Raw genomic sequence first — 20,637 nt, forward strand, 5'->3', positions numbered from 1 at the left:
ACTTTAAAGAGAAGTTAATTTTTAAGTCACTTAAAATGCACTGTCCTTACATTCAGAAAGTGGTAGAGCACTGTTATTAAGATCAGGCATGTAAACAGAGTAGCAGCTGCATTCTCATGAGAGAGACTTGCATACTGAGTTAAAACAGTTACGTTTTACAGAACTTCACACCTCCTTACCAATGCCACATCACCCATTACTTTTGAAACTTGTTTTTGTGTCAGGGTTGGTCCAAAACCCCTCAGGTGCACATATTTTTGTCTCTGGTTTTCTTTCTTGTCCTCCACATCACTTCTGGATGCACGGGAGGGAATGCAGGCGACAGCAAGTTCAGCTCTAGGGCTGCCACTTGCTGAGCTCTAGCTTGATCTGATTGGGTCTCTAATTTGGTTCAAGTATGTTACCAGTGAAAGGACTCGCACATAAAAGCATTTCAAATAGTTCAGTGTTGCTCATTAAAATCTGATTCAACTTTTCTAGTCGAAAACAGCAGCAGTCTTAAGAAGCTCTTTGGAACATGGAAAATGGATTGGGATATATCTTATTTTAAGCCGAAAGGCTATGTATAATGTTCTAGCTTTCATAAACTTTGGCCATATTGCTCGTCTGCTTTCTCTGTCCCTTCTTTGTGGGTGTCCTCAGAGTCCAAAAGGGGCTGGTGAAGACAGGACTGATGCTTGTCCCCCTTTCCCCAAGAAGCGGCTCGCACATTTGTTTGGTTATCCTTCAGGAAAAGAGGCAGCAGGTCTGCAGTGAAGGGGATGTCTCTGAAAGAATGCAGTAGGAAGATGCCAAGGACAATGGTGAGGAAGCCACTGATGGTGCCAATGATGTGCATCAGAACCAGATGCTGCCACTCCTTGAACAGAATGGCAGAGCAAGTCATAACTGATGTGGTGAAGAGGACGTAATAGATGGGGGTCACTACAGATGTGTTGAAGATATCCAAGGCCTTGTTTAGGTAGTTGATCTGGATGGTGATGGAGATCACAAGGCAAATAAAAAGCAAATAGCTCAACGGTTCCTTCCAGACAGGCTTCCCAGCAAACAGTTCTTTCAGGGCAATACCCAAGCCTTTCGCAGATGAGACAGAGAGCGAACCAATGGCAGAGCAGATCAAAACATACACTAAGACGTTGCTATGTCCATAGCGAGGCCCAGCCACAAAGATGAGAAGAGCTGAACTCACCAGCATGCACACAGCAAACACTATAAATCCTGTGGAGGAGGAGAGAGGAGAAATTGTTAAGGACAATATGAATCTTTTAGGTGTAGCTTACTTCTGCAGGATGTAGACAGTTTTGTTCAGATCAATGAGTGCACAAGCTAGATTCAATTAGTAGAATCTGGTGAGTAAAATACACAGAGGAAAAAGTATAAGCAGCAGAGCTTAGACAGTGGCTCAAAGGATAAGACACATAGCCCCCAGCTTATAATTTTTTTTGCACTGGGTTTGACTACAACTAAGACCTTCCTCCTTCAGTTGTTTGTAAAGTTTTTCAGTGCACAGTGTGCTTTAGAATTCTTATGTCATTGTTATGGTTCAAAGCCAACTAAATGCCATCAGTGGGGGAATAAAGAATAAAATAGGTCCTATAAAAATTATTCACTCACAGGTTACTGATTATCAACATGAGTTTTCATTCAATGAAATTAAGGAAAGCACTCAATTTCTGTCAAGTCCCCCTCACCCAAAATGGTATTCTCTTGGCGTACATACAATAGGTAAATGAAGAGGGGCAGTTAATACCTGGATCCTTTAGTTTCTCCGCCATTGACTCCAGGCTGGAGACCTCTTCCTCCTGTGGGGCATGGATGACCATCACTGTGGAGCCTAAAATGCTAAGGATACAGCCGATCTTCCCATGGATGTTCAGGTGCTCGTTCAGGAAGTAGGAGGCTAAAACTGCACTATAGGAAGATACAACTGTATTGATAAAGGCCCTGAGACTGGCATCTTTATTTCCAGAAAAGGGCTTAGGGATTGGGAAACATCTGATCATGTTGTACTTACCTGACTAAAACACTTAGCGCTCCTAGAGGAGTGACCAGTGTTGCAGGGGCAAAAGCATATGCAGCAAAGTTGGCAACTTCTCCAATTCCCACTGCAAGAGAAGCAGTTTGCCATTGGCAAAAAAATGGTTAACAAAGAGCAAATTTCATCTTCCTTTCTTACCCTCATGGTGGGTGAGAAAATCAGGTGACCAGCAAGAGAAGTCTTCTTAATTCAACATTGTCCCCTCCACTTCCTGTCAGCAGTCTACAAATGACTAGGTTATTAGGCAGGCTAGTAATGATTTTAAATAATAGTAATAATGATGATGATGTACCCCATCCATCTGTAGATGCCCCAGCCACTCTGGTGGTTTAATTTGCAAGGCTGCTTTATTATAAAGCTCCTTATACCAAGAAACTCATTGGGAGCTATTGGAGGTCATGTAAGAAGGCAAAGGGAATAATTCAAGTTGTTGAAATGTAGGTGAAGATGGTAAAATCTTGCGTGGAAGTACTTACTAGTTAGCAACCCTGCCCACCACATCCATTCCTTCAGATATGCATGACCCCCTAGACCTGTGAAGAGAGAAAAGAAACCAAAGGTGAAGTTTAAATGAAAACAGAAGCTGGCCTGGAAAACTTTTTCAAACTCTTAAGAAGCATGGACAGCCTGGTTTCTGGGATTTTTCCCATCCACAACAGATGTCATGGTAACTCTGTGAGCTCCTATTCAATATCATTACCTGCTCTGACAGCACCTCTGCTACTTAGCTTGAGAAGTCCCTTCTTCTTTAGGATAAAACTTCCTCCAATGAACAGGCTAGAGCTGAGAGCCAGGCCCAGTCCGATGTAGAAGTCGTCACGTCCCATTGAGTCCTCCATTTCAATCACCTCAAGTTTTGGGAGAGAAAGATCAGAGTGTAAATGTCTGTTCCAGAAGAACAGCCATGTTGAATCTGCAATAGCAGGAAGCCAAAAATACAGTGATGCAACACTGGCAGGTTACGTCCTATGAAAAGTTCACTAAATAAGCATTCTGTCATACAAGCAACTCATGTTCTACCTACATGCTTCCAATGGACACAATGTCTTTTAAGTAGAAGTGATTTTTCTGTGAAGTGGCCCAATGTTCACTAATAGGGTAAGCATAACTAGCCTCCCTTTGCTACTTTTGACAGAAGGAAAAAGGGATTTTTTTTCTCCAGGCCTCAAATACTCTTGGGGTACACTGGTATAATCATAATCTTATGGGGGTGGGGGGAGAAAGAAGATGGTGCCTGAAGCAAGTCTCCTGTGAGCACCAGCAGAGTGAGTAGGAGCTTTTAAAAACACGGGGAAAAAGACACACTCCCAGAAAACAAGCTTACAGTGGTACCTCGGGTTAAGTACTTAATTCGTTTCGGAGGTCTGTACTTAACCTGAAACTGTTCTTAACCTGAAGCACCACTTTAGCTAATGGGGCCTCCCGCTGCTGCCACGCCGCTGGAGCACAATTTCTGTTCTCATCCTGAAGCAAAGTTCTTAACCTGAAGCACTATTTCTGTGTTAGCGGAGTCTGTAACCTGAAGCGTATGTAACCCGAGGTACCACTGTATATCCCAGCCAGCTAACGACTCCAGGAGTCGCCAGACAGCATTTTAAACATCCTCCCTTCCTTTGAGGCTCTTCTAAAGCCGCTCTGAAATCCCGCTGAAGCCATCCAAAACTCCTTGAGGTTATCTAAAACTATTTTGAGGCTAATTACAACGCTCCGAGTTTCTTTCAAACAAAGCCCTCAAATATACTGACGGGACAAAGTAACCCAAATCTAGTCCAGGGATGGTACTCACAAGACAGAGTTATAAAGAACTGGGAATTTCTCTTACACAAGCTGCAGAAATGCCCCCCAAGGAAAAAGCAGGCCAAAATCTTAAAGTATTTCAAACCAAAAGCAGACGATACAAGAAACATGGAGAGCTTGCACTCTCACAAATTGTCTGTCGACCGTACCTGTCACGGGAAGGATATGGAACCTTATAGGGACTATTTGCCTCTCTTGTACTACAGGTGATGTTGGAACTACTTGTTAATGATCTTCCATAAGTCTTTTGAATGGCAAGTGAATACAGTCATAACTCAGGTTGAAGTAGCTTCAGGTTAAGTATTTTCAGGTTGCACTCCGCAGCGACCCAGAAGTAACGGAGCACGTTACTTCCGGGTTCGGCCACTCGCAAATGTGCAGATGCTCAAAATGACGTCATGCGCATGCGTGGAAGCAGCAAAACGCGACCTGCGCAGTTGTGTGTTACGTTCTACTCAGGATGCGAACGGGGCTCCGGAATGGATCCCACTGGCATCCAGAGGTACCACTGTACCTGAAAAAGGGCCTATATTTATCCCCCTCTCCCTTCGAGGTGATGTTGTAATACTTAGGTGTCTGTGCTTGAGACCAAGACTCAGCTGACTTTTGGGCGTTTGTAAGCTAGCAGAATTCTGGGTGTTGGCTGTGACTCTCTGGAGATCTGGAGTTGCGTCAAACGCATGTTAAAAAATTTGAGTTGCACAATTAAAAGTTGGTTTGGCACCCACTTAAAACAAAAAAACCCCAAGCCTGGGACTTTTGGGATATAAATTCACTGGAAACATGGGAGGGGGGCGGCGGAAATAACTGGACATTAAACAACATCTCCACAAACCAAGCAGGATGAATGTTCAATAAACAGGTTGCCTGGAGCAGCAAACTCAACCTGCGTATTTGCAATTAAACACAAATAATACAAAATGCCAGTAAGTCTCCATATACCCATATACTCTTAGCTGTTTCGTAGGCAGCCTTGAAAGCTCCGGAGTAAATAGGCAGCAAATTTTACTTTAGATACACGCTCGCCCCTGCCAACCACAAACCACCAAGGTAACATAAAACATTAAAGGGGCTTACTTTGGGCGGAAAAGCAGACACCCCCCTTCTGTCTCCCCAGCCAAGTAACACCCGTCCCTAATATTTTTTAGGGGGGCGGAAATTACAAGTAAAGTAAGATTATAAAGGACGAAGGCCACTCCGGATTTATTAATCCGGATTTTTGAAAGGAAGCTTTCGACGGTTCCCCTGAGAGCGAGGGGCCCCCCTAGGCCTGAGGCGAGCGGGGAGGTCGAGGCCTGTCTAAGGGCGGCGGGTGGGGTGGGGCGCGCCGGTACCTGTTGCTGCCGTCGCTCTCTTCCCTGTCAGGAGCAGCTGCCGGCAGGCCTCCCGCGGCGTCCCTTCCTCTCTCCGCCTCCTCCTCCTCCGCCCCGTGGCCGCCTGTTCCGCTTCCGTAGCTTCCGGGGCGGAGCAGGGCTGGCCACCTTTGGCACACTGGGCTGCAGGCTGCCGGTGAGTGACTAGTGACTGGGGGAGTGGGGGTGGGCGAGGCGCCCCCCGGGGGGACAGGCCTCACCTGAGCACTGCTGCTCCCAAGCCCAGCTCACCGAGGCCTCCGCCGGCCCCAGATCCCTCCCTAGACCCTTCCTTTCATTTCTCGGGACTTTTCCGCTTTCTCTCCGCGCTATCTCACCCCACCCCCAACCCCAAAGGGGGAAAAAACCACTTTCAGGGCTCCCCATACCCTCGCAACAGCACCTCCGATGAAAATAGGAGCGGCCCCCTATCCCATAATGATGATATGGGATATTCTGGGCTCAGATCCAGAAACCAGGATGGGGGGTGGGGTGGGCGAGGCGCCCCCCGGGAGGACAGTCAGAGGGCAGTCCTTTGAAAATAGGGACACACAGAGAGTCTGGGAGCTTGCACCCTAAACAGCACCCCAAGACTCGTTCCTTACTCTTCTCCAGGCCCACTGCTATCCCCTGTCTGCTTCAACGCCCCCCCCCCATAACCCTAATGAGCACCTTCAAGAGCATATGGAAAGAGATATCCCAGCACTAAAGCAGCCCCCACAACCCAGGTCCCCCCCCTTCCTTTCTTGCAGCTCGGAATTCTTCCTTCCCCCACTTTGCAGTGGCCCCGAGCCCCAGGCAGGCTCCTGCCAAGGAGGTGTAGGAAAGAATCCCCCCCAAGAGTTGCTCTTTTTCTCCAGACCCACAGTTATTTTCTGCCGCACCACCTTAGTTTCGTCGATGCCCCCAACCCTAAATGGCACCCCCAAGAAAGCATTGGAAAGAGATTCCCCAACCCTGCAACAGTTCTCCTTCCTTTCTATCTCTTCCCCAGCTCAGAAATCTTCCTTGATTATCCACACCTGTTGCCCCCACATTTGAGAGCTTTCCTCCCCACCCAGCAGAACCAGTGTGCTGTAGTGGTTAAGAGCGGTAGTCTCGTAATCTGGGGAACCGGGTTCGCTTCCCTGCTCCTCCACATGCAGCTGCTGGGTGATCTTGGGCCAGTCACACTTCTTTGAAGTCTCTCAGCCCCACTCACCTCACAGAGTGTTTGTTGTGGGGGAGGAAGGGAAAGGTGAATGTTAGCCGCTTTGAGACTCCTTAAAGGGAGGGAAAGGCGGGATATCAAATCCAAACTCTTCTTCTTCAGAACGTGGGGTGCATGGTTAAGCCATAGTACTCACTTCTACAGGAGGCTGAAATGGCCGCCAAACTGGATGGCTTTAAAAGAGGATTAGACAAATTCATGGAGGGCATGACTATTCATGGATGCTAGCTAGCCATGATGGCAATGCTTGATAATCTCCCAAACCAGAGGCGGTATTGCTTCAGAATGCCAATTGCTGGAAACTGCAGGAGGAGAGATGTGCTCTCATGCTTGGGTCCTGCTTGTGGGTTTCACACAATATAAATTGAAGCAGAGTTTGTGTACTAATTAAAAAAAATAAAACGAAGAACTTAAAAGAGACTTTCTGCAACAGACCAAAACCCATCTAATCCTCCATCCTGTTCTCAGTAGTAGATGCCTGTGGGGAAATCTGCAAGCAGGATCTGAATGCAACAGCACTCCCCTCACTTGTGATTTCATGCAGTTGGTATTTAGAGGCCTATTGGCTCTGACAGTGGAGGAAGAATGTAAACATTGTGACTAGTTGCCACTGATAAGATAAATTCATGCAAAATGGGACCAATTCTTTCTTAAAGCCATCCCAAGTTGGTAGCTTTTAGTATCATTTAAATGCCCTGTTGTATGTGTAAGTAAGGTGGTTAAATGATACATTTTAATACACTTAAACTGGGCGCAATTTTAAATCAGCTTTGATGGGGAAAGCTCCATGCTTTGTATGGAGAAGGTCCCCAGTCCAGCCTCTGGCACTTCCTGTATCAGCATGGAAAACTAACACTTAGGGTAGCAGCTTTGGTCTAGATCAGGTATCTTCAGCCTTTTCAGGCCCAGGGCCCACCTTCAATCCAAATTTGCACCTGGGGACCCATTTCTTATTTTTTACCATATATTTGCATGGTGGTAATGCTCCTGTTGTGACCCACCTTGGAAAACGCAGCAATTCACTAGTGGGTCCCAACCCACCAGTTGAAGACCAATGATCTAGATGGTTTGATCATCTGACTTTGTATAAGACATTATTCAACCAGATCCATGCACAATGCAAGGATTTGGTCTTGTACCTGTAGTACTCAATGATATCTTCATTCAAGTAAAGTCTGTTTCCCCTCCCCAGTTTAAAATAATATGGTTTCCAGCTATCCTGATTTAATTCATCTCTGATATAGCCATTGGATAGTCTTGCAAAGCATTCTTTCCACACAAAAAAGCAGTTATTGTGTAATGGCTCAGAGATTGAACCACAATCCAGATGCTTAATCAGCCTCAGCCCCTTCGCTCACCTGATGTGTAAGGAGAATGACTGACTTTGCAGAGTTGTTGCAGTAAGATACTGCATACTAAGTGCTTTGAAATTTCCAATTATTTTTCAAAATACTAATACTAACTATTATTCAACATACATGCCATTACTTCTTTGGTTGGGCCCTATCTATGGTCCTTAAAAAATGCTTCATTTTGGAGTCAACGTATGAAAGTTTCATACTGGTAACCACTAAAAAAGCTGAGGATAATCTGATTTCTGAACTTTTCTGCCTTTTTTGCCAGTATGGTGTAGTGGTTAAGAGTGGTAGTCTCGTTATTTGGGGAACCGGGTTCGCGTCTCTGCTCCTCCACATGCAGCTGCTGGGTGACCTTGGGCCAGTTAGTCAGTCAGTCGGTCAGTCTTATTTCACATAGCCAAAGGCTGCCGCAATGTACACAGAATTATTTGACAATTAAAAGAAAATATACTGCTTTGGGCCAGTCACACTTCTTTGAAGTCTCTCAGCCCCACTCACCTCACAGAGTGTTTGTTGTGGGGGAGGAAGGGAAAGGAGAATGTTAGCCGCTTTGAGACTCCTTAAAGGGAGTGAAAGGCGGGATATCAAATCCAAACTCTTCTCCAAACTCTTCTATGGTAAGTATGGCAACCATAGTGCCATCCAGATATTTTAAGATAACAACTGCCATCACCCTTGCCCATTATCATGCTGTCTGGGAATTTGAAGTCCATAACATCTGGATGACACCACATTCAATTCTAATCCAACCTAGACAGATGCCAATGGTCAGGGATGCTGGGAGTTGTAGTCTTCAATACCTGGAAAGAACCATGTTGGGGTACCCTTGCTATAGGTAAACAAATTATTGCCTGCAGATTAGCTGATCCTCAGCTATAGAGAGAGAGGTTATGTGGGATGGGGAAGAGTTCAGGGGAAGAGTTCAAGGGAATTATTATTATTAAGGGAATTATTATTGTTATTGTTGTTGTTGTCATAGAATCTCATTGAAACAGCAATTTGATGTATTTAATCTCACTTTAGTAGCAGGCATTATTTGATCTACAGACATTTTTCTTTTCTTTTTTTAACTGTTGTTTTCTGCATTTATGTTTAGTTTTTTTGAATGGTACAAGTTTTTATAAACGTTTGCGTGAAGCAAGAAGAGGAGAGATGGCATCTACAAGTAATGCATTTGTTTCTTTTATGATACTCTGGTGTTGGGTCTGTAGTTCTTTCTAGAAGAAGGATCTAAATGCAAATATTACTCCTGCCTTTCTGAAATTATCCAAAAGAGGACTGCAAGCCTTTGGAGTGTGATTAGGGGAATGGAGGGGGCGGACCGGAGCAAAAATGTTGATGAGCTGCTGTGTTTTGAGACAGTGAAATCTGTAGCCTTTTACACATGTGGCATCCATTGCCAACTTTATATAAGGTTTTACTGTCACTAGTTCAGTGGCAGGGAATCTCCACTTTTACTTGCCACCCAGTCAGCACCCAGTGCTTCATAAATGGCAGGATCTTTACTCCCAACGGCTGCATTCTCCTTATGCTTCAAACAGTAATCTTATACTGTACTGTATGATTCCTGCATTCCTTTGATCTTGTGTGTATTGTCAAATCTGATTTTCTACACTGCTGATCACACCTTATTTGAAAGAGCTAAGAATGACTTTTTCAGAGTATGGGGTGGGGAAGAAGAGAGAAGCTTTGCTAGCTTGATTCTGCTCTTTATCTTAAAGCTGTTGAGTTTTGCCCTGTTGTATGACTGAAACTGCGGCTCAGAGTAAATTATGGAGACCGTAGTGGCTATGTGGGCAAACCCTTCTGCTTTTACCATCTTGCCTTTTATTTCTTAAGCTGCCAGTTGCATCTGTGGCTTTATTGTCCAGAATATGCTTTTCATGTGTGGTGCAAGTTCTCTAGTTCCTTCAAATAAGGTGCTCCTGAGCAGAATGCATTTGGGTGTACTGCTACTTTGAGGCTATTAGCAACACAGCAGATTGGATAACAAAGGTTGAGAGAAGCTACTTTTAGGCCAACAGGTAACCATGCTTTCTCTTTTCTTGTTCCCTGAAACACAAGAACAAAAGATGAGCAAGAACAAAGATGATGCTCCCCATGAATTGGAGAGCCAGTTTATACTGAGACTGCCTACGGTAAGAGACCCTTTGCAATAAATAGCCTCAAAGTGCTCTGTGCTTGCTTCCTGATTCTCTGCCTGGAGGCATGAATATGGGTTGATACAGTGGGACCTTTCTGTACACCCATGTTCGGCCCACGTCTTCAGCGCCTGCATGGGCTGGGTGTCGGGAGCACCTTCTCTGACCTTCCGATCACAGGAACGTAGGAACATCAACACAGCATTCCCGAGGAATAAGTCCTGGTGCAGTGGACTCACATTTGATCACGTGAGCACCTGAAACGCAGCAGAGTAACAGAAGCAAAGCTGTGGAGGTTTTGTTGCATACCTAATTTATTTCTTCTAATTAAACAAACAAAAGAACATAACAAACATGTACGAGAGAAACAGTTCTCTCATACTGCCATCTTGTCTCTAGACAGGTCAAAGAAAAAGACACATAGTGCTAGGGATGGAAGTCTAGAAGAGTAGCTTCCTCCCCCTCCTTTAGACAGAAAGTAAAACAAACATGATCTGGTGATCCTTGCAAAGGGAGGGATGAAAATGCTGACAGTACCTCTACTTACGGACCCGATCCGTTCCAGGGTGCCGTTCGCACCCTGAAAAGTCCGTTAGAGTGCCGCTTCTGTGCCTGCATGTGACGCAATAGAGCGCTCCTGCGCATGCGTGAAGCGCACAGATTGCTCCTGTACATGCATGAAGCGGCGAACCCGGAAGTAAACACGTCCGGGTTTGCCGCATTCGTAACCTGAAAAAACGCAACGTGAAGCAAATGCAACTTGAGGTATGACTATTGTAAACTCTGCCTTTTCAGGAACATGCTTCTACTGTGCGGAGGGCAGTTCAGTCTGGAAGTGTCAACTTGAAGGACAGGCTCACCATAGAATTGCATGGTAAGAGGACCAGGTCAATGAGTTCTTACTTCTTGGGAGTTGTATCCAGTGCTAGTCCTGCTCAGAGTAGACCCACTGAAATGAATGGACATGGCTAACTTTGGCCTATTAATTTCAGTGAGTCTAGTCTGAGTAAAACTTAATCAGCTAGAACACTTGACTTTTGTTGTTACACATTTATTACCTTAAGCTATTCATCAGGTCCTGCAGTTTGGAACGCCCAATCATTGGGAAGCTATTGGGTGGGGCTACATGAAATTGCTGGGGAGGGAGAGGGATTGTTCTGCCACTGATGCCTCCACACTCTCTAAAAACAGTGGAAAAGTTGAATTAGTTTTTTGTAAATGGGGGTAGTACAACTGGTCTTTTCTCCTATCTATACTTCAGGAAGATAATATATCTAATCCACGTTCCCACCTGTAATGTTAGTTTCCACATGCATGAATATCACTTGATTTGATTGGCTGTTCAGTAGGTGACTTATGTGTTTGAGGCTACATGAGCATTATTTTAATGATAACCCATTCACATTTGCAAGTTATCACTGAATGTTGCAGTAATCAAAGTTCTGCACAGTATGCCAGTATTATTATTTTTTGTTATAAAGGAAAACATGATTGAGATGTATAGGTGTCCTCCAACTATGTGTGATCGACTCATGACTGGGAAATAATTAAATAATTCAATCCAAACCCAGAAATGGCAGGAGGGAGCTGGCTCACGAGGAGACCCTCTATGGAGCCTGAAGACGATGCCAGTGAGGGCAGAGGAAGCCCTGAAGAGACCGGAAGCACAGTGGGGCTTTGTTCTGGCTGCTTAGCCTCCTTGTCTAACAGCCGACATGTGGGGTAGCTCAGGAGCAGCAGCCTCTTTCCCACACAGCCTCCAGCTGACCCCAGAATGTCAATTCTAGTTGTGCATATTTTTTTATACAGTATTTTTGGTATGAGAGGGAGTTTAGAGGGTGCGCCACGCTTTATACGATTTCACTTATGTGTGCAGGGGGCTGGAAGCAACCCCCTTGTTAGTGTGAGGATGCCTGTATAAAATGATGCGGACACAGAGAAGTTTTTCTCACTCTCTCATAGAATTTGGCATCCAGTGGAGCCAAATGTTGAGAGGACAGACAAAAGGAACAACTTCTTCACATAATTTGTAGTTAATTGTTTATAGTTACTGTGTAATTTGCTACCCCAAGATGTAGTGATGGCCAGCAGCTAGGATGACTTTAAAAGGGAATTGGACAAATTCATGGCTACTGGTGGCTGCTAGTTCTGATGGCTACATTGCCTCCAATATCAGAAGCAGTATGCTTCTGAATACCATTTGATGAGGAACACAAGCAGGAGATTATTGCTCTCATGTCCTCAGAGTGATCATTGAGGCAAATAGGAAACTGAGCTAGATATGCCTTTGGTCTGATCCAGCAGGGTTCTTATAAAGTAGCACTCATGCATACATGTTAAACATGCCAGAACTGTGTTTTGAATTGCTAATAAGATACCACGAATCTTCAAGTGCAAGCCTACTTTCCTCTCTGCAGCAGATGGCCGCCATGGGATTGTGCGAGTAGACCGGGCCCCATTAGCCGCCAAGCTGGTGGACTTGCCTTGTATCACAGAGAGTTTAAAAACAATCGATAAGAAGACTTTCTATAAGACAGCAGATATTTGCCAAGTAAGTATTGTCTCATGGTCTGGATATCAGACTTTCTCTGTCCTCCCTGTGTCTTGTACACAGTCTCAATTTTGCCCCACTCTCATTTCTGTGCTAGAAGCTCTTTATGGATGTTCCACGATGTAAAACATCTACACATCCCTATGTTCAGGGAAGTTTTTAACGTGTGATATTTTACTGTATTTTTGGTTTTTATGGAAGCCGCCCAGAGTGGCTGGGGAGGCCCAGCCAGATGGGCGGGGTATAAATAATAAATTATTATTATTATTATTATTATTATTATTATTATTATTATTACACCCAATTTTGAGTGTGAGAAATTCCTTACAGTTGGCTGTTCTTCCAAAGCAAGAAAATTGAACTGTCTTAGAGAGGCTTGTGCCAAATACTGTTGGGGGCAAAATGGTTGGTTGTCTCCTCTTCTCCCCAGTGCTTTCATATCCAACCAGTGCTGGCTTCAGATTTTGGCCAGCCTTCAGGCACAATGATCTCGATGGGACCCTTATCTCCATGAGTTCAAGAATTCAAATATCAAAATAATAGGAAGGTACAAATATTAAACAAACCTATACCATACTGAAACTTCAGATGGCTACATCCATAGCCATAAATAAGAATAATGTGCAAAAATGTGTGATAATAAAGTTTAATATTACCAGCATAATAGTAATATGAATGTTACTAGAGCCTTCAGGTACCCAGCAGTGCGAATCCCTGACATTGACCTTGCATATAACGGTTGCCTCTCTTTGTGGGGATTTAGATGCTTGTGTGCACTGTGGATGGTGAACTATACCCTACTCAGGAAGAGCCAGCTCCAGCGACTACTGATGCTAAAACTCCTTCAAGTACTGATGTCAAAGCCAATAAGAAGAAAGACAAAGACAGAGAGAAGAAGTTCCTCTGGAATCATGGCAGTGAGTAGAATAACTATATTTCATTTCACCTTCCTTACTTGACTTTGTACCCGCTTCCCACTCTACCTCCAGAAAAGTCCCTTCCATTGATCCTCAAGGAGTTGGAGTATTGTTTGCCAATACAATACGACCAAGATTCACCCTCACCCTCTTGGTTTCTTCCAAATCGATTTGGTTTCTTCCAAATTGGGGAGCTGCCATTGGCTGTTCTCGTCTTTGCTGCCTAGCTCACTGCTCAAGGAGAGATCCATTTTCCCTTAGTAAGTCACAATGCCCTTCAGCTCTCCCTTTTGCCCTATGTAATTAATTTGCTGTGCTGTTCCAGTTACTCTCCCACTGAAGAATGTGAGGAAGAGGCGGTTCAGGAAGACAGCCAAGAAGAAGGTGAGTTGCATCTCCTTGTTTGGTGTTAACTTTGAATCGTTGCTGTGGCAGAAAGCTAACCACAGTGCAAACTGAAGCAGGCTAAAAGTTCCACCAAATCAGATAAATGTTCACCAGTCTGGCATGATTTCATTGCTACATTGACAAGAAAGACGACAACAGAGGGTCACCAGCACAGTTGTGTCTCCATCTAGAACTTTCAATGAATGTATATTGGACAGCTTGCCATAGTTAATTAAACCCATAAGAAGGACCTGAGCTCAATAGCCTGTTTTCATTTATGATTCCTAGCAACTGGTATTCAGAAGCAGGTATGTGTCTGATACTGGAGGTAATATATAGCCTTCATGAGTAGTAGCCACAGTTTCAAAAGATGTACATTGCTTCAAACATTCTTTCTTATAGGAAAAATCCCACTATAGATCATTCTGGTTTCTTAAAAAAACAAAGAAAGAGAAATCACATGTCCTTGACTGACAAAATGTAGTAATCCAGTCAGCAGGAACAGATTGACCCGTCTTGTGTGGTCTGTTTTGTTGTTGCTGTTTTTCAAGTGGAATCCCCATGATTCACTGATTTATATTTTTCAGTGTATAAATAAGAGAGCATAGAGTATTTTAAGGCAGCTTCCCCCAACCCAGTGCCCTCCAGAAGTTTTGAACTTGTACTCCCATCCTTGCCAGCCCAGGTTACCAATGGTCAGGGATAATAATAATAATAATAATAATAATAATAATAATAATAATAATTTATTATTTGTACCCCGCCCATCTGGCTGGGTTTCCCCAGCCACTCTGGGTGGCTTCCATAGAAACAAAAAATACACTAAAATATCACACATTAAAAACTTCCCTGAACAGGGCTGCCTTAAGATGTCTTCTGAATGTCAGGCAGTTGTTTATCGCTTTGACATCTGATGGGAGGGCGTTCCACAGGGCGGGCGCCACTACCCAGAAGGCCCTCTGCTTGGTTCCCTGTAGCTTTGCTTCTCACAATGAGGGAACCGCCAGAAGGCCCTCGGCGCTGGACCTCAGCGTCCGGGCAGAACGATGGGGGTGGAGACACTCCATCAGGTATACTGGGCCGAGGCCGTTTAGGGCTTTAAAGGTCAACACCAGCACTTTGAATTCTGCTCAGAAATGTACTGGGAGCCAATGTAGGTCTTTCAAGACCAGTGTTATGTGGTCTCGGCGGCCGCCCCCAGTCACCAGTCTAGCTGCTGCATTCTGGATTAGTTGTAGTTTCCGAGTCACCTTCAAAGTTAGCCCCATGTAGAGCGCATTGCAGTAGTCCAAGCGGGAGATAACTAGAGCATGCACCACTCTGGTGAGACAGTCCGCAGGCAGGTAGGGTCTCAGCCTGCGTACCAGGTGGAGTTGGTAGACAGCTGCCCTGGATACAGAATTGACCTGCTCTCCATGGACAGCTGTGAGTCCAAAATGACTCCCAGGCTGTGCACCTGGTTCTTCAGGGGCACAGTTACCCTATTCAGGACCAGGGAGTCCTCCACACCAGCCCGCCCCCTGTCCCCCAAAAACAGTACTTCTGTCTTGTCAGGATTCAACTTGAATCCATTAGCCGCCATCCATGATGGGAGTTGCAAGAGAGGGGAGGCACTGTGATGGGGAAGGCTTTGTGCTAAAGTGTGCCAAATGATCCTGAATATGCAGATCTAAAAACCGTAAGAAGTTCCTTGCTGGAACAGACCAAGGTCTGACTTATCCAGCATTCTTTGTGAGAATCTGAGCGATCAGGAAGCACTAAGTGATGTGCCATAAATTGTCCTCCCTGGTCTGCTGATAGACCACAGTCTCCTTTCTGCCCATCTCCATTTGAAGGCCTTTGGAGAAGAAGTTGTGACTTGCTTGGAATAATAGCAGAACTCTTACAGGATGGCTCAGGAATGCCTTTGAAAATGGAGGTAGAAAGGTTGCAGGTGTGTCTGTGGCATCCAGTAGGAATGACACTTCGCACTGAGGCACAACCAACTTGTGGGTGCGTAATATTGTTTTTCTTTTTTTCTTCCTCTCTGGCCCAGTACATTGAGTCTCCAGATGTGGAAAAGGAAGTGAAGCGCCTGCTGAGCACAGATGCTGAAGCTGTCGGAGTCCGTATCCTTTCTTTCTAGTGGTTGCTTTTTATGTAGACCAGTTTGCCATCCTTGCCTGAATACACAAGTGCTGAATGTATGTTTGGGGGCAGAGGTATCCCACAATCTTGACCCCAGCAAGCATTGCATGCTTGTCCTCGCATGCATTGTGTGTCTCCTCTCATCCCCCACACTCAGGACTTCCTGCATGTTGCTCTGGTTAGGCCAGCTGGTGGTGGCTGTTGTTCTTTTTTGCATTTGTATGGACCAAGTAGAATTCTGTGTATGGCAAAGACCCAGAGTGGAAGAGTCTGCTTGCATCTGACTGAATGTGAGCAGACATATCCTGGCGGCATCTTTCTTGGGATTTATGGCACTTACAGAAGCTAGTCCATTAGGGCACCTTGGGCACTGCCTTGCTAACTGCCCTCAGTCTGCCCTCAGCTGGCCACATCTGCTTGCCTTGCTATTTTCCTCCAGTCTGAAAAGTGGAATTGCTTGTCAGCTTCCTCTTTCTCAGTCTCAGTATTGCCCTTGTAAAACTCAGCAAGGAGGAGGGTGGGAACAGAACCAGTTATTGGCTCCACCTATCCTTGTCTCTGGTTGTACCTACTGTTCGTCTCCCTACCTTCTGCCCCACTAGTTCCAGTGGGTACCAGCCACCACCGTGTTGTACCATACCTGTTCAGGAAAGCAGTGTGTGCAAAAAAGGAACAGGTGTAGACATCAATTAATGTGCTTCAGTGGAAGGCTGGAGAGTGTTTTCTAATCATCTGAAGAATATTGCTGTAGCATCAATTTTCCAGCGCAGATTCCATTTTTCTAGAGGATGCCTCCCTACTGAACTGGTTTTTCCTTGACTCTTCTGTACCTGTTCTGAGGCTGGGAGGTCATTGCGGAAGATGAAACAAAAGACCCTGACAACCATGGTTCACTCACAAGCTTGGATATTTCTTCTCCTGGGTTGTCTGGACACAAACCAAGCCATGGTACTGCAGGTATTGTCAAACTTCAGTAGCTCCCTAACTTAAAGGAAGAGCTGTAGATCATCTTATCTTGTATGCCAGAGTTTGAAGGTTCAGTCCCTGATACCTTAATAGATATTTTGTGGTTTTATATCTTGGTTTTATTCTGTGAACTGCCCTGAGACCCCTGGGTGTAGGTAAAGTTAAAGGACTCCTGACAGTTAAATCCAGTTGCGAACGACTCTGGGGTTGCGGCGCTCATCTCGCTTTACTGGCCGAGGGAGCCGGCGTTTGTCCACAGACAGTTTTTCCAGGTCATGTGGCCAGCATGACTAAGCTGCTTCTGGTGAAACCAGAGCAGCGCATGGAAACACCATTTACCTTCCTGTCACAGCTGTACCTATTTATCTACTTGCCCTTTGATGTGCTTTCGAACTGCTAGGTTGGCAGGAGCAGGGACCGAGCAATGGGAGCTCACCCTATCACGGGGATTCAAACCGCTGACCTTCTGATTGGCAAGCCCTAGGCTCACAGCACCACCCGTGTCAGTATATAAATTCAATAAATAATAATAACAACCTCCAGTTAAAATTATTGGGAACCAAGTGATGAGAAAGACCCCTTTCTGCTTTAGTTCCTAGAGAGACACTGCCTTTCAAAGTGGACAGTCCTGAGCTAAATGAGCAAATAATCTGACCTAGTATAAGGTAGTTGCCTGTATTCATATTCCAACTTGCTGATGCTTATATTTCTAGATGCTTTCATGCAGATGGCTAAGTACAAAATATATAGATGGTAGCTTTTGGGTACAGTTTTCTGACCCAGTGGGCTAGAGAAGAATTTAACATGGCCTGGCAAGGAAGCTGGAGGTCTTTAAATTAAAACAGCGTCAAGAAGGCTATTTGTTACCATGCTAACTGAAAGGTTAGCAACACTTTTCTAGGATAATTTTTACTGTGCATATTGTAAACTACACTCTTCCCTTTTTCCTTGTTGCTTCAAAGCGATAGAACATGCTGAGCTCCGGGAGATGTTTAAGGATGTCAGCAGTACCAGCAGTGATGAGGAGGAGAGGGATGACCTGAACATCATGGACACAGAAGAAGACTTAGCGAGGAGACTGCAGTGCAAGCTGAATGAATCAGATGGGCAACAGCAAGAAAATGAAGGGTCCAACCAGATAGGTATGATGCCTGAGGCCCCCAGGGAGGGAGGCTGTACAGTAGATGAGGTGGTCAACTTGAATCAGGACCTTACTCGGCTTGTGCCAGAATGTGCTGAGGATTGTTTGACTTGTTTCTGGAAGTTCTAAGTTTTCTGCTCTGTCTTCCAGCCATGGGAATCCAGAAGCAGATTGACAACCTGAAAGACAAGTTGCAGGAGACCCAGGACCGCAGAAAGCGCCAAGAAGATCTCATCATGAAAGTAGAGAACCTAGCCCTCAAGGTGAATTCAGCATCACCACCCCTTCTCTAGAGAAAGTCTAATAGAAGCCTGCTCAGCTCAGCTGAGTTTGGCAGGTGTTTATAGCTAATAGGCATCTCGTTCAGCAGAGACAATAGTCCCTACGGTGGTAGAGTATATGATTTGCAGAAAGTCCCAGGCTCGTTCCCTGATTATCCAGTTAAAAAATAAATTAGGTTGCAGTTGGTGAGTCTCTGTCTGAGACTCTGGAGAACCACTGCCAGTTGGGGTAGACCAGAGATGGGCAATCTTTTCAGACCACGTGTCACATTCCTAGATGGGCAGCCTTCTGGGGGGTGAGTAGCACAATAAATGTCAGATTTACTTTTGTGCAGTATACGTCCATCACTGTCTTCCATGCAAGCAACTAGGAGGCAGTAGCAGAGTTCAAGGACGCATTCCAGCCAGACAGTAGCATGCAAGGGAGGTTGTGAAGTAGGTCTTCTTAGGGGTGTGGCTTGGGGAGATTCCCGTGGGCCAAATAGAGCAGCCTGGAGGGTGACATTTGACCCCCTGGCATGATATTTACGCACCCCTGCAGTAGACAGTACTGAACTAGAATGTCAGCATTCTTCAGCCTTGAGTCTCCAGGTATTGTCTGACTACAGTTCCCATAATCTCCACTTAAGTAATTGTTGGGGATGATAGACGTTGTAGTCCATCAACATGGAGATCCATGGCTAAAGGAACACAGGATGGTCAACAAACTGACCTCATAGAAAGCAGATTCGTCTTGGGGAGCAGGTAGATAATCCTAGTATATCAGGGCTCACTTCCTAGACAATAATTTGAGAAAGAACCTGAATAGGTAACCAAGTTTTACGGAGAGTAATACAGCCCTGTGCTGTTTTCATCTTAACCCGTGGCTTGAGAAAATCCACACCCTTGGGTTATGCAGCAGAACAGCCTGCGATTTTGCCACAGTTGCCTTTGTTTGTGGTTGGTCTGTGTGGGAGGTCAGTGCAGGCTGAAGACCCAGCTGTGCGCATGAAACTGCCCTTTGCAAAAGAAAACCTATATGTGTTGTGTTCTTTTGTTAGAAAAGTACAGGAGCAACAGCCACATTTCCTGCCCATCTTGTTTTCCAGACCCGCCTCCAAGCTGTGCTGGATGAATTCAAACAGCAGGAAGAGCTAGAGAAGCAGCAGGTAAGGTGGTCTGTAAGGCTGACAAACGGGGAAAGGGCAGTACAGTTAATCAAGCTGCATTGTGAATCCACAGGCAATGCTAAAGTCTTTCCCCCATGTGATAATGAACCATATTTTCCCAACTGTGAACTTGAAAAGCTTTTCGTCATTTGAGAAAAATTATGCTGTGCTCTCTGGTAAGATACAGTGAAATGCTTGCCAGTAGCTGAACTGTCCGCAAGTGCTTTGTAGTGTGGCTTAAGAGCTCTTAACCATATTTTGTCTCTCTACATTCTGTTTCTCTTCAGCTGGCCTCTCTTCAAGAGCAGCTAGAAGCCCTTATGGAAAAGTGAGTCCGGCTTTGACACACCAAGCCAATACAGATGTGATGCCAACTGAAAAGCTCCAGAGACTGCCTCCCTTTTTTGGGGGGGACCCTTTTTAATTCACCAGTGTTAGACGGATTTGGTTCTATGGCTGGGAAGCAGATCTCTGTCAGTTTTTGATGTTTTATTTGCACAAGGGACTGGCGTTTTGCAGCTAATGGACCAGACATGTGGACAGAAAGTACGATCACTTGAGGGGAAGACACTGGTTCCCTCGAGCACACGCACATGGTCCATCTCCTGATGAAGATAGAAAAGTCTTAATTACAGTCTTGGTCCTTAACATTTATTACAATTTGCTAGAAGCCACCCAGAGTGGCTGGGGCAACTCAGCCAGACGAGCTGCATAGAAATAATGATTTTTAATATAATTTAAAAAAATAATTTAATTATTTTACTTAATGCTGAGCCAGCATGCAACATTCTCATTTTTATTTGTTATTTTAAAAAAGCAACTTAATGCTCCTAAGAGTAGTGTGAAATTATTTCTTTCCTGGAAGAGAGTTGTTAGGGCACAGTGCAGAAGTGACTTGTGAGAAGGAAAACACCACTGTTCCCATCCTTCATGTACTGACATATGTTGTCTGTAAGAGGTTTACCTACAAAATAACAGCAAATAAAAATGTATGTTTATTGATCTCATATTTTTTGTAATGTGGACAGTTTCCCCAAGATGGTTGGATACACACAAGCTAATCCCAGCTTTCTCCCTCCAGAGGAATAGCTTTTTAATTCTTATGGCTAAACAATTTCAACACACAATAGGTTCAGAAGGTAATGGGTATCCTCATCATCAAGTATTCTGCCCATTCCTGCTCATGCTCTGTCCCTTCACAACTTCGCACTGCATCATTCCAT

General features: G+C 44.9%; 2 protein-coding genes across 10 annotated transcripts; one reads left to right on the plus strand and one right to left on the minus strand.

The window, feature by feature from the left end:
- Nucleotides 1–176: 176 nt before the first annotated feature.
- LOC128406887 (magnesium transporter NIPA2-like) lies at nt 177–5,279 on the minus strand. 3 transcript variants are annotated; one of them, XM_053374717.1, is made up of 6 exons: nt 5,170–5,279; nt 2,739–2,886; nt 2,515–2,571; nt 2,015–2,105; nt 1,751–1,911; nt 177–1,218 (listed from the first exon to the last, which is right to left on the minus strand). In XM_053374717.1, the coding sequence occupies exons 2-6, from the start codon at nt 2,875–2,877 to the stop codon at nt 581–583; spliced, it is 1,086 nt and encodes a 361-aa protein (XP_053230692.1). In that variant the 5' UTR covers nt 2,878–2,886; nt 5,170–5,279; the 3' UTR covers nt 177–580. The 3 variants fall into 3 exon arrangements, with proteins under 3 accessions (XP_053230692.1, XP_053230693.1, XP_053230691.1); XM_053374718.1 differs by having other exon boundaries at nt 2,739–2,951; nt 5,170–5,250; XM_053374716.1 differs by lacking the exon at nt 5,170–5,279 and adding an exon at nt 4,913–5,154.
- Nucleotides 5,236–20,416, plus strand: TAF7L (TATA-box binding protein associated factor 7 like). Of its 7 annotated transcripts, XM_053374711.1 has the most exons (13): nt 5,236–5,344; nt 8,852–8,920; nt 9,820–9,893; nt 10,692–10,770; nt 12,314–12,447; nt 13,211–13,364; nt 13,690–13,748; nt 15,787–15,859; nt 16,719–16,835; nt 17,807–17,986; nt 18,136–18,248; nt 19,307–19,414; nt 19,702–20,416. In XM_053374711.1, the coding sequence occupies exons 2-13, from the start codon at nt 8,908–8,910 to the stop codon at nt 19,744–19,746; spliced, it is 1,149 nt and encodes a 382-aa protein (XP_053230686.1). In that variant the 5' UTR covers nt 5,236–5,344; nt 8,852–8,907; the 3' UTR covers nt 19,747–20,416. The 7 variants fall into 7 exon arrangements, with proteins under 7 accessions (XP_053230686.1, XP_053230689.1, XP_053230690.1 ...); XM_053374714.1 differs by lacking the exon at nt 9,820–9,893; XM_053374715.1 differs by lacking the exon at nt 9,820–9,893 and having other exon boundaries at nt 12,317–12,447.
- Nucleotides 20,417–20,637: the final 221 nt, after the last annotated feature.

The sequence above is a fragment of the Podarcis raffonei genome, chromosome Z (genome assembly GCF_027172205.1).
Source record: "Podarcis raffonei isolate rPodRaf1 chromosome Z, rPodRaf1.pri, whole genome shotgun sequence".
NCBI classification, from domain to species: Eukaryota; Metazoa; Chordata; class Lepidosauria; order Squamata; family Lacertidae; genus Podarcis; species Podarcis raffonei.

Bases quoted from the DNA above. Each gene is read 5' to 3' on its own strand.
- TAF7L (XM_053374711.1), top strand. The intron at 15,860-16,718 runs GTATCCTTTCTT...ACCTGTTCTGAG, and splicing joins TGCTGAAGCTGTCGGAGTCC to GCTGGGAGGTCATTGCGGAA. The intron at 19,415-19,701 runs GTAAGGTGGTCT...GTTTCTCTTCAG, and splicing joins AAGAGCTAGAGAAGCAGCAG to CTGGCCTCTCTTCAAGAGCA.
- LOC128406887 (XM_053374717.1), bottom strand. From the start codon at position 2,877: ATGGAGGACTCAATGGGACGTGACGACTTCTACATCGGACTGGGCCTG. The intron at 1,912-2,014 runs GTAAGTACAACA...ATCTTCCTATAG, and splicing joins GCGCTAAGTGTTTTAGTCAG to TGCAGTTTTAGCCTCCTACT. The intron at 1,219-1,750 runs GTATTAACTGCC...CCTCCTCCACAG, and splicing joins GGAGAAACTAAAGGATCCAG to GATTTATAGTGTTTGCTGTG.